This window comes from Chenopodium quinoa, unplaced genomic scaffold (assembly GCF_001683475.1).
Source record: "Chenopodium quinoa cultivar QQ74 unplaced genomic scaffold, ASM168347v1, whole genome shotgun sequence".
Taxonomy (NCBI): Eukaryota; Viridiplantae; Streptophyta; class Magnoliopsida; order Caryophyllales; family Amaranthaceae; genus Chenopodium; species Chenopodium quinoa.
Genome location: NW_018744011.1, coordinates 14,658 through 28,253, shown reverse-complemented (window position 1 = coordinate 28,253; position 13,596 = coordinate 14,658). Strand labels below are relative to the sequence as shown.

The 13,596-nt window shown below is 32.3% G+C and overlaps 1 protein-coding gene across 1 annotated transcript; it reads left to right on the top strand.

The window, feature by feature from the left end:
* The first annotated feature begins 9,988 nt into the window (after window positions 1-9,988).
* Window positions 9,989-11,206, top strand: LOC110690210. The gene is made up of 3 exons (XM_021867044.1): window positions 9,989-10,092; window positions 10,259-10,661; window positions 10,788-11,206. Exons 1-3 carry the CDS (start codon window positions 10,019-10,021, stop codon window positions 10,944-10,946), a joined length of 636 nt encoding a protein of 211 aa, XP_021722736.1. The 5' UTR covers window positions 9,989-10,018; the 3' UTR covers window positions 10,947-11,206.
* Window positions 11,207-13,596: the final 2,390 nt, after the last annotated feature.

The window sequence follows — 13,596 nt, the reverse complement described above, 5'->3', positions numbered from 1 at the left end:
CTAATCAATCACAAATACTCCATTTTTAACACCTTAGGGTATTTAACATGTTAAATGGGTTTTTTCGGAGCACTGAAATAAAGAGGACAAAGAAGTCGAAGCATTTCACCTCCATTTTCTGGTTTTTGGCCTGAGATGTTATTTTCCGGCCCTTGGGACTCAAAAACTTCACCGTCGACCTCTACATCACACGTACCAAAGTCAATACACCTTTTTGAACCCCTAGATCTGACCACTCCCAGCCTTTTAGAAGGGATTGAATTGCTACCCCCTTTGGTAAAGCTGGGTGGTCGGCAAGATTGCATGCATATTGGTGTCTCCGGCACCTGAATCATGCCTGGAGGTGGCGAGGTAGTGACGGTTGCTGCAGGGGTGTTGGGGATAAACTCCTCTTCGTCATCATCGGAGTTGTTTAAGGTAGGGGTTTGGTTTAAAAATAGACTATGCTTCAAGAACTCATAATCCTCCTCATTTAACTCCGAATTCATACCTAAATACACTAGATCTGGAAATGAAACTCCACCACTTTACGAATTTTGGGTAGAAATTTAGTCAAAAACCAAAAAAATTAAAGCTTTTCTAACAATGAAACAGAAAAACGAAGCAAAGATGTTGCAATCCGGATCTCACTATTCCGGCTTAGTATATGTAGGATTTCAGCGATTCGACAAATTTAAAAAAAACGAAAAACAGAGTAGAAGGAAATGGAAGAGGAGGATTTGTGTTTGGAAGGGATTTTCAGAGAAGGAAAAACACGCCTACCATGGAGGAGAAGGAGCCTCGGTTGTAACGGAGGAAGAAGGAAGAAGGTGATGGAAGACAGAGAGCAGTACCATTTTAGGAGAGAGAGAGAGGGTAAGAGGAGATTAGGGATTTAGGGGAACAAAACGGCTGAAGCTTTAGGGTAAGTAGTGGGTTAGTAATGGGCCTAAATTAGTTTAGGAAGTCAGTAAGTAAAAGGAAATAAGGCCCAAAATAGAATGGGGCAAAAATTAAGGGACTACTATAAATGACAATTGGGGCAAAATATAAGGGACGGAGGGAGTACTTTGAATCAATCCAACATATATAAAAAAGACAAAATTTGTTTTTTTAATAGTATTAAAAAAAAAATAATAAAACTTTTATTTAATAACACCACATGAAAAAAAAAAAAAAAAAGGGATTTTAACACCTGTTAACAGCTTTCGTCATCAAAGTCCTTATTAACTTTTACCCCACTAAAATATAAACCCACCAAAATCTAAACCTTCACTACATTCCATCACACCTCACGCACACAAGCCGCCACCAGTGCAGTTGTGCTCGCCAACTAAAGCCACTACCATCGCCTCGCTATGCTTGCCAAAACCACCACCATCGCATCGCCTCGCGCCGAACCACTAGTAAAAACCCACATCGCTAAAAAATTAAAAAGTTAGGGTTCATGTTCAAATTAAATTGGTGGTTTTTTTTATGTTAAGCATTTGAACCAATTTAAACATACTATAAGATAATTAAAGTTGTCTTCCAAAAAAAAAAAGATAATTAAAGTGCCGCTCATTAATATTTCTTAATTCTTAAAGAAACCCCATTATTATAGTTGAGGAGCAAAACAAAGGAGAGAGATATTTGGTGTTTTTTTAAAAAAAAATTTAAGGTTGAAAAGAGGATGAAATTTAAATAGGTGATTGAATGGATGGTAATGAAGGTAGAAAGAAAGGTGATAATAGAGGTTGAAAGGTTGGTGTTAATGGAGGTTGAAGAATTTGTGGAGAAGAGGGGGGAAAATGGAAGGGATGAACCCCATTAACAGATTTCATGACGGAATTTATTAAGTGGTGGTAAAATCCTTTTTTTTTTAATTACTTTTTGTGGTGTTAAAATAATTTTTTTTAACAGTGTTAAAAAACAAATTATGTCTTTTCTTCTATTGTGTTAAAAGCCAAAATTTCTATTATATCTAGTAAAATTTAAATTCAATATTGGTAACATAAAACATAATAGTAAAATAAATGAACGGTAAAAATAAATTTCAATCTATAATTTGAAGTTCTATTGAGTAATATTCCGTATATAATGCTCATAGTCAAATTAGTAAAATAATGATGAAATTAAAAAGAATAGGAGAAGTACGTGGAGGATTTGCTTCTTATCTTGTATTCTTATCCTCAATCAAATTTAGAAATGAACCATTGAACATGGAGAGCATCAAGGAGACAATCTGCATGATACCAAAAAAATATACTACGTATATTGTATATAGAGCATGCATGCATATGTATCCTACTTTACCATTAGAAATTAGAAACACGAATATCGAAGACAACTTTTATAAATCACATTGCCGTACTAAGGAAGTTCCAACTTAATTAAAATAACCTTGCATTTCACGTGGCATCGAACCTGTATATGTACTGATGTACTATTAATTAGTTTTATTTTTTCTTTTTTAATAATTATCATGTTAGGACTCTCGATGTATGAAATTACAAATTACTAATACAACCTCGTTACTTATCTTTAATTTTTAATATGCTTTATTTGCATTAAATTACACAAAGTATATCATTACAGAATATTAACAAGATAAATATTAGCCTATTATCTATCCGTCTCCATTTACGAAAATTCTTTACACTACTTGCACAGACTTCAATGCAATATACAACCATAATATATCCAATTTTATATGTGACAAAATTAAAAAATTAATATTTAAAAAATTATAAATCAAGACAAATATAACAATATCCCACGTGTATTATATTTTAAAGTACGCTATTATTATTTGGTCAATGTTAAGTTGAACACATATTAGAAGCGTAAAAAATTTTCTAGAATGAAGGTAGTATATATGAAGTGTTATAGAAGTTGATACAGTGTATATAATGAAATGTGATCCCACTTGTTTTTTCATGTGTTCTATCATAATCACATATGATAAAAAAAGATTCAACATAAATTAGGTAAAAGTAATAAACAAAAATATGGGTAGAGCAAACATAAATTGTATTATCCTCGTTTCATAATAATCGCAAACTTTTGCACTATTTATATATTTACTTTGTGGATTAGTCAATTCATTTATCTCATAAGACCGACATATATAATTACAAATATTAATAATCAAAGTTGTGCGTTGGCACATGTGCCTGTCAAATTGTTATGCTTATTATGAAGAGAGTATGATTATAGTGCACGTCATAAGAATTGTATAATTATATATATGGATTCAAGAAAAAATTGGCATCTTAAGCCTCACATGCAGTCTATAAATACGGTGAAATGAGAAGCTTTTTTCAATAGTAATGTCATACAACTGGAAAACTTGTAATAGTGATTCTCACATTACAAGTTTTCTAGTTTATGGTCAGAAAATTGTTTGCTTATTTGGGTATTGTGATAGATTCACAATGACGCGTTGGGACCTACTATTAGTAGCTAGATCTCAATTTTTTCCTGGCCATTTAATGTAATAGATTGAATAACCAATTGCTTGTCAATTTTTTACATTACTTGTTATATATGACTAGTAATGGAACAATCACACGCACAAGTTTTAGCACATTTTGGTGTTTACAAGACACGCCCATGCCTTTGAGAGGCATGTGCGCATGCATGTCCATGCCTCATCAGAAAGTTCGTATACTGAAATATCTGCCTACTCATTTAGAGATCAGAGGCACGCCCATGTCCCAGAGTGATATGTTTGTGCCATGACAAGTGCAAGAGTAGCACACCCGTGCAATGCTGCATCGGGGAGAGCTCTTTTGTGAGCTTCTACCTCGGTTTTTTGGAAAGGGCACGCCCGTCCCTGATCGAGTGAAGGCAGTTTATTTTAATTCGGTCGAACATAGTGTATTTTTTATTGAATATTTTCCTAAAATAATTTTGTTTTTTTTTTCGTTTTTCCATATGACGGCTATTAAAACTATACATGGGGGTAATCTAGGGTTTATTAGGATTTCCTTATGGATGTTATATAAGAAACCATTCAGTAGACAACAAAATAGTTTTTAAACCTAGTCAATTCGAGCCAAGATGTAACATCACTTGAGTGATTTTGTAAGATGGAGATAGAACGTTGTATATTCATTTATCTATACCATCCTTCATTGCATAAATGCTTAAGAAAATAATTTCCCTTTCTCTATTGACGTAGGTCATGTAGATCGAACCATGTATACAAAATATGTGTGTTCAATTTTTAGTTTATTTTTCAGATTTATATTTCTATATTTTAGCAAATATCAAATACATTACCTAAACCAATCGATCCTCGTTAATTTTATAACATTATACTATTATTAGCTTTGCACTCTTGCAATAACAAATACGCAATATTTGAGAATTGTACCATATACTGCGTACATAAGATCAAATTTCATGATTCTTGAAAGTCAAACACCGAAATGCAATTTATTCACACACTAGCTTAACGTAGTATGAATGGATATTAATATTAGATCAATGGGATTAAAAGCACGAGCTGGATCATATACAGTATTTTATTACAAACCCAAGAAGGGATCATAGTGTTTTATTAATTAAGTACATGAAATTGTAACAAGTACTCCGTTACAAGCAAATTGGCCCAAAAAATCAGGGAGTTTTGATATGAAAATCTATTTCACGTGGCTCCAAATCTTACGAGTGGTTTATAAATTTTACGTAAATGAAATAATAATATAGTTCCACAATTTCTCTCTATTTTCTTGTATTAAATACTCAGTATCTCGTATGCAAAATAATGACAAAATTACATACTCACTCGATCAGTTCATCAAATTTTAAATATAAAAAAGAGGATGGCCTGGGTGTTAGTTGTTTAAGCAATGAAAGGATTGGTATTATTTCGTGGTAGTTATATAGATACTTGTTGGTGTTGAAGGACCAACTCAGATTAAGTTGATGGTTGAGCCCCAAGAATATGTTTTATACTGTATCACGTCCCCTCACACGAGAACATGTTGGACTTAAAGTGTGGATGCAGGATGGGTCCATCTCATACCTTGCGCTTATTATTCCAGTTTGAAAGGAGGGGTGGATGAATTCGAACCCGTGATCTTTGTGTCAAGCTGGCTCTTGATACTATGTTAGAGGACCAACTCAACTAAAAGTTTAAACTAATGGTTAATGCCCATAATATGTTTTATACTCTATCAGTTGAAATCGTCTTAATATATAGTTTCATAATATTGTTGGAGTAGAGGATTTACTTTATTCTCATCTTCCATAAATAAACGTGTTTGACCTTTTACTTTAGGAATCATTGAACATGTATGGATAGGATCAAGGAGACCATCAAGGAGTTTATTTGGAAGATAATAAAATGTGGAGCATGCATTATCCTCATTTATTATTATATAAATTAAAATCTTGAAGAGGAGAGCATTGTATTATAACGAGATATGATGAGTTAATGATGACTCCGTAAACTAAAAGATAACTTTCATAAATCACAAGGCGTACTTAGCAAGCAAACTGGTCCAAGTACCAAGTTATTAATTTTAAAACCTAGCATTTCACGTGGCATTGAACTAACATAAGTACTTCAATCATTTTTTAGATTATTACTCCCTTCACCCCTTAATTTTTGCCCCGTTGTAAAAATATGGGTCAAACTTTTAAAACATTGACCATGAATTCTCATTAATCTATAAGTGATAATATTTCATGTAGGATCTTGTTAGAATCATATCATTATATAGTTTATTAATTAATATTAAATTTTTATAATTTTTAAGCGTATAAAAACGGAGAAACATACGTTTAAAGACGCATCTTGGAGACCGTGAAAAATCAAATAGGGTAAAAAATAAGAGATAGAGGGAATATGTTAATGCATAATTTCAAGGATAACTTCATAACTTGTACTAGTATTTTACTTACAACCCCCTCAAAACACTATATTTAGATTTAACTTTTTTTTTAACTCTAAATTTAACTTCTTTAGATTTAACCACCCGTTTTTTCACTTATTCTATAATCATCTACAAAAACAAAAACAAAAAAATAGATTTCGCCACCACTTAGCAGTTTCTATTATGAATCGAAAAGCAATAAGTTCCATTTTCAAAAAAATATCAATTTTCGTAAAACTTGATCTATAAAGGTTTAAAAATTTGTGGGGTCAATTTGGTCAATTAGGGACCGATTTGAGGTCAAGACTAATAAAAATGTATCGAAAATGTCTTGTTTTGTGCGCGTAACGCAAACGAGGTATTTCTATTAACACTCAAAATGAGGTATTTTTAATTATTTATTTCAATCTTGACCTTTAGCTTACTTACATGTTTGACCTTTAGCTTTAGGAGAGCATCAAGAAGATAATATATGAGATATCTATACTTATATAATATTCAACATGACTCAAACCCAAATTAAACCAATCGAATCGGACTTAGTGATCCGAATTGACACCACTAAATAAACTTAGCTTGAACACTTCTTTTTAAATATAGGTAGATGTTTTAAGAGTATGGAGTAGGGGCCTAGGAAAGTATACATTAACTTTGCAGCTTATGAATTATAAAATAAAGAAAACGTGTATGTGAACAATTTAGTTAAATTAGTAGATTCATTTGGTTCACCTTTGGACCTTGATTAGTGACTGCCTTAATCTGAGCCTAGTTATTTAAAGATAGGATATTACTGTATACTTTCATTGCATGATGTAAGCTTAAGATGTTAATTATGTTATTGGGGGCTCTTACATGTAATTCCTTTTCTTTTATCTGTGAGCAGATTAAACTTCAATTTATAATGTTCTGGAATGCCCAAGCTTGAAGATTGTTGATGCTAGTATGAATTGAGACAACAACTTTATATTTTGAATAGAGGTGGCCTGGTGATAATGTTAATTTTTTAAAGAAAAAAATATTTCATTATATTAAATATGAAAGAAGCCTAGGCAACAAACAAACTAACTCATCAAGCTAAAATAAAGGAAATAAAAGTGGGATAGATCATGGCCCACAAAACATACGACTATGCTAATACTTTGAAAATGGATTCTAGGATTCCTAACTAAAAGACTACTGACAAATAACATGTTCCAATCCTACACTATAGGAACTACATTGAATCAATCCAACATATATAAAAAAGACAAAATTTGTTTTTTTTTTTTTTTTTTAACAGTATTAAAAAATATATATATATATAAAAAAAAAAAAAAAAAAAAAAAACTTTTATCTAATAACACCACAGGAAAAAAATAAAATGGGATTTTAACACCTGTTAACAGCTTTCGTCATCAAAGTCCTTGTTAACTTTTACCCCACTAAAATAAATATAAACCCACCAAAATCTAAACCTTCACTACATTCCATCACACCTCACGCACACAAGCCGCCACCAGTGCAGTTGTGCTCGCCAACTAAAGCCACTACCATCGCCTCGCTATGCTTGCCAAAACCACCACCATCGCATCGCCTCGCGCCGAACCACTAGTAAAAACCCACATCGCTAAAAATATAAAAGTTAGGGTTCATTTTCAAATTAAATTGGTGGTTTTTTTGTGTTAAGCATTTGAACCAATTTAAACATACTATAAGATAATTAAAGTTGTCTTCAAAAAAAAAAAAAGATAATTAAAGTGCCGCTCATTAATACTTCTTAATTCTTAAAGAAACCCCATTATTATAGTTGAGGAGCAAAACAAAGGAGAGAGAAATTTGGTGTTTTTTTAAAAAAAAAAAATTTAAGGTTGAAAAGAGGATGAAATTTAAATAGGTGATTGAATGGATGGATGAAGGTAGAAAGAAAAGTGATAATAGAGGTTGAAAGGTGGTGTTAATGGAGGTTGAAGAATTTGTGGAGAAGAAGGGGGAAAATGGAAGGGATGAACCCCATTAACGGATTTTGTGACGGAATTTATTAAGTGGTGGTAAAATCCAATTTTATTTATTTATTTTTTTTTATTTATTTTTTTTTTAACTTTTTGTGGTGTTAAAATAATTTTTTTAACAGTGTTAAAAAATAAATTATGTCTTATCTTCCATTATGTTAAAAGTCAAAATTTCTATTATATCTATTAAAATTTAAATTCAGTATTGGTAACATAAAACATAATAGAAAATAAATGAACGGTAAAAATAAATTTCAATCTATAATTTGAAGTTTTATTGAGTAATACTCCGTATATAATGCTCATAGTCAAATTAGTAACATAATGATGAAATTGAAAAGAAAAGGAGAAGTACGTGGAGGATTTGCTTCTTATCTTGTCTTATTATCCTCAATCAAATTTAGAAATGAACCATTGAACATGGAGACCATCAAGGAGACAATCTGCATGATACTAAAAAAATATACTACGTATATTGTATATAGAGCATGCATGCATATTTATCCTACTTTACCATTAGAAATTAGAAACACGAATACCGGAGACAACTTTTATAAATCACATGCCGTACTAAGGAAGTTCCAACTTAATTAAAAATTATAAATCAAGCAATATCCCACGTGTATTATATTTAAAAGTACGCTGTTGTTATTTGGTCAATGTTTAGTTGAACACATATTAAAAGCGTAAAAAAATTTCTAGAATGAAGGTAGTATATGCGAAGTGTTATAGAAGTTGATACAGTGAGGGTATATAATGAAACGTGATCCCACTTGTTTTTTTCATACGTTATATCATAATCACATATGATAAAAAAAGATTCAACATAAATTAGGAAAAGTAATAAAAAAATATGGGTAGAGCAAACATGAGAATATTGTAGTACCCCCGTTTCATAATAATCGCAAACTTTTGCACTATTCATATATTTACTTTGTGGATTAGTCAATTCATTTATCTCATTAGACCGACATACATAATTACAAACATTAATGATCAAAGTTGTGCGTTGGCACATGTGCCTGTCAAATTGTTATGCTTATTATGAAGAGAGTATGATTATAGTGCACTGTCATAAGAATTGTATAATTATATATATGGATTCAAGAAAAAATTGGCATCTTAAGCCTCACATGCAGTCTATAAATATGGTGAAATGAGACAACAACTTTATATTTTGAATAGAGGTGGCCTGGTGATAATGTACAGTATAATCCATTTTTTTAAGAGATGTAAAGTGCACTTTGTATTACAAGCATACATACATCAGATTTTGTACTATTAACTACAATATTGAAAAAAAAAAAAAAATTCTTTTGTAAAAGTATTTTAGTTATGTTTTTAATTTTGAATAATATATAAATTAGTTGAACAGGGTTCTTTAGTTAAATAGCAATATTAGAGACATTGATACTAAAGAGTCTAGTATTTGAAAGTTCCAATACTAAGTAATTTTGTTGTTTTGAAGTCTATCTTTAGTATCGGAAATTTCCAATACTAAAGGGACTTTCAGAAGCTAGGAAAAACTACTGTAACAGTAATTTCAGATACTATATTGATTGTTTAGTATCGGAAACCAATTTGATACTAAGGATCTAACTCTTTAGTATCAATTATTTCCGACACCATATACATAAATAATAATGGAAGATTTTTGATACCATATGATATGATAGTTGTATCAGAATTTCGGTTACTAATTATCTGATACTAATTAATGATATTTCTGATACTAAAGGGACCCTTTTTTAGTATCGGTTTGAAGAATCGATACCAACACATTAGCCACAGAGGTATTAGTATCGGTTTAGTGTCAGAAATTATTTCCGATACTAATGGCCTTTGGTATCGGAAAACAACCCTTTTACTATCGATTAATTTCCGATACTAAAGACCAATTTTCCAATAGTTAAAGTGAGGAAATTTCAGCCCAAAGCAGCCTCGTTAGTCACTAGTTAAGGGTTTGAAGTAAGAGTTTTACCAAGTTAGCCAAAGTATATATATTGTATTATGGAATTGCACGCCATAAGGATCCACCAACACATGGTGAGGTACGTATAGCAAAGTTAGAAGCTAGCACCTTAATTAATTAGTATTGTTATATAATTATATTTATGGATTCAAGAAAATGTGGCATCTTAAGTCTTAAGTCTCACATGCCATGCAGTCTATAAATACGGTGAAATGAGAAGCTTTTTTCAATGCACTACAATTAACAAGCTCTTTTACTCAAACTTAATAGCAGGCATTACTCAAGGGTATGCTATATACTACTCCCTTCACTTAAATCAAAGTTACTTTTTATTATTAATCGATAGATACTAGTAGATTATATCATCAATTTATTTTATTACTAAGTATTTGATTTATATTTGATTATTGTTTTAAGTGTTGTTAGTAATTCACGCACGTACGGTTTTGCAGGATAGAAGACGGTACTACGTACGATAAGCAAGAGAGAAACATGGCAGGCATCGAACCAAACGTTGTGAATTTGCAGGATCCAGCAGCTCACTATGAGAAGCTGGTGACGGAGTTGGAGGTCAAGGGTCAGGCCGAGGCCAATAATGCTCAGCTACTCGCTGGAGATGTGGAATTGACCAGCCCTACCACAAACTTTACCGATAGCAAGCTCACAAAACTCGACGTTCATTTTTGGTCTGGATATACGCTCACTAGCTTCCCTGATATGAATAGATTCACAACTTACTATTTTAGGGAGAAAGGCCCTCTTCCTCAAGGTGTCAAGTGGGGCTATTGCTACGCTTCTGGTACCGACTCCACTGCTCGTAAGTGGGTTGCGGCTTTTGATTCCGCTGCTGGCAAGGTACATTATACTACTAGCTACTACTTGAACATCTAATAATAAGTATATATCATAAATTCATAACGATGTTACTTACGTTGTCAATGATGTACTAACCTATTTTTTTTCCAATTAAATGTATTTCAGGCTTATTGTGAAGCCGGGCCTACAGGCCCAGTTGACTGGAACGTAGTTGAAGTTAAGTTGAATGCGTCTGGAAGCAGTTGCGAGTATGTTGACCCTATTCTTGGAGGCAGGATCACTGCTAAGATTACTGGTCTCCAAGCAATATCAACTCTCTATTAGCTACCATGTTAGCTTAATTAGTAAGCTGCATTGCTGCTGCAATTAATCAAGAACTACAATCCTTTACATTCCTTGCTTTTTAATTAAGTGCATTTTAATTGTGTAATAAAAGTAATGATGCTACTATGCATCTAGTATCCTAATAATGTACGGTTGTTTATGGTTGTAATGTATATGTCACCCAATAGACAATCTATATATATATGGAATAAACTGTTTCAATTTACTTTTTTTGTTTTTATACAAGAACTGTTTTAATTTACTTGGTATTTTATTAGATACTAAAATTGTTAACTGGAATTTTATGTCATTTTTATATCCTCCATGTACTACTCTCCCAATTTACATGAATCTCTGTTTAAGTCATTTATTTAATTACATGCTACAAAATGAGCAAAGTGATTACAAATATTTCTGTATAAATCACAACTTTTATTTGAACATAACAAACTTACTCTATTAATTTGTCATCTTGAACATTTTCATAAAAAGTTCTGAACATAAACTTGATAAAAGGGAAGGTTGTAACATATGGCAATTAGTAAGATAAGTAATACAATATAAAAACTCTTGCTTAAATCCAAATAAATTAGAGCTAACGATGTCAAGAACTAAATTTAGTGACAATTTTTTATAGGAAAAATTGAGTCTAATAATCCCATCTTTAGTCGCTTCGCTGTTAATAATCCCACCTTTAGATTTTTATTTAATAATGCCATCTTTATAGGGGATTTTCATCTATTGGTCCCTCATGACTGGTAACCTGTACATTGGGTAAACTTTTTTTTTTTTTTAATTTAAGTGACACATGGCACTAAATAATTCGTCAAAAAATTAATAATAAAAAAAAACTTAAAAAAATTTGGTAAAAAAAAAAAACCCTAATAATTTTTTTTATCCCCAACGACCACCGAACCCCCCAACCTCCGGCAGCCCCTCCTCGGCTCCTCCCCATCTCCACCGCTGGAACCCCCATCCCCAGTACCGCCGGAACTCCCATTTCTACCGCCGGAACACCCATTTCCAGCCCCTCCTAGCAAAAACCGACCCAGCTCCCCCTAAAACCACCCCGATTTTCAATAAAAAAAAAAAAGCAAAAATAAAAAATAACCTTCAAGAGCGGTTCGAGGGGGTTTTCGATGGAGTTTCGGGGGTGTATGGGGGTTTTTGATGGAGTTTCGGGGGTTTATGGCGGTTTTCGGCGGAGTTTCGGGGGTATTTGGTTGTGGTGGTTTCAAGTGTGGGTTTGGGTCAGGGGTTGATTTCGGTGGTGGATTTGATCGGTGGGGTGGTTTTTGATTCCGGCAAGCCGTTTTCGGGGGTTTATGGTGGAAGTTGGCCGGTATTCGGTGGGGCTAGGGTAAGGGTTTACAGGCCCAGTTGACTGGAACGTAGTTGAAGTTAAGTTAAAAACGTCTGGAAGCAGTTGCGAGTATGTTGACCCTATTCTTGGAGGCAGGATCACTGCTAAGATTACTGGTCTCCAAGCAATATCAACTCTCTATTAGCTACCATGTTAGCTTAATTAGTAAGCTGCATTCCTGCTGCAATTAATCAAGAACTACAATCCTTTACATTCCTTGCTTTTTAATTAAGTGCATTTTAATTGTGTAATAAAAGTAATGATGCTACTATGCATCTAGTATCCTAATAATGTATGGTTGTTTATGGTTGTAATGTATATGTCACCCAATAGACAATCTATATACATATATGGAATAAACTGTTTTAATTTACTTGGTAGTATCGATTTCATATAGATATGAAAATAGTTAACTGGCATTTGATGTCATAATATATCCTCCATGTTCCACTCTCCCTATTTACATGAATCTCATCTCTTTAAGTCATTTATTTAATTACATTCTACAAAATGAACAAAATAAATACAAATATAATTGTTTAAGACTGAAACACATGACTATCGATCACAAACTTTATTTGAACATAACAAACTTCTTACCCAATTAATTTGTCATCTTGAACATTTTCATAAAAAAATCTTAGCATAAAAACGATAAAAGGGAAGATTGTAACACATGGCTGTCTAGTAAGACTGGTACATGGCTATTTATAAAAGGGAAGATTGTAACATACACATGGCTATTTATAAAAGGGAAGATCGTAACACATGGCTATTTATAAAAGGGAAAATTCTTGCTTAAATGCAAATATATACTAAAGCTAACAATGTCAAGAACTAAAGTGACAACGTTTTGTAAAGAGCTAATTATAACCCTTTCTACATCATTTTCCCCCTCTACAAAAGAATTTTTGTCAAATATTTCTCTCAATGTGTTTCTCATATGAATATCACGGTCACAAATACAAAAGATATATAGACATAGAATACTTGGGGGGCAAGCTCTAATATTCTCTAAAGATATCTAATGATCCTAACCACCTAAAAATACATCACAATAATATCTTCACACAATATTATCTTAGGTGATCATAAGTCTCCAAAATTATACTCCCTCCATTTTTTTTAATAGGCACAAGCTAACGAACGTCCCGAAGACGTTGGATAAGATAAAGTAGAAATATTGAATTAAAATGAACATTAATTACACCAATCGACTCGTGATTTTGGCATGCATTCCTAAATTAATACTATTTTAAGAAATATTTTAAATGCTTAACTAACGCT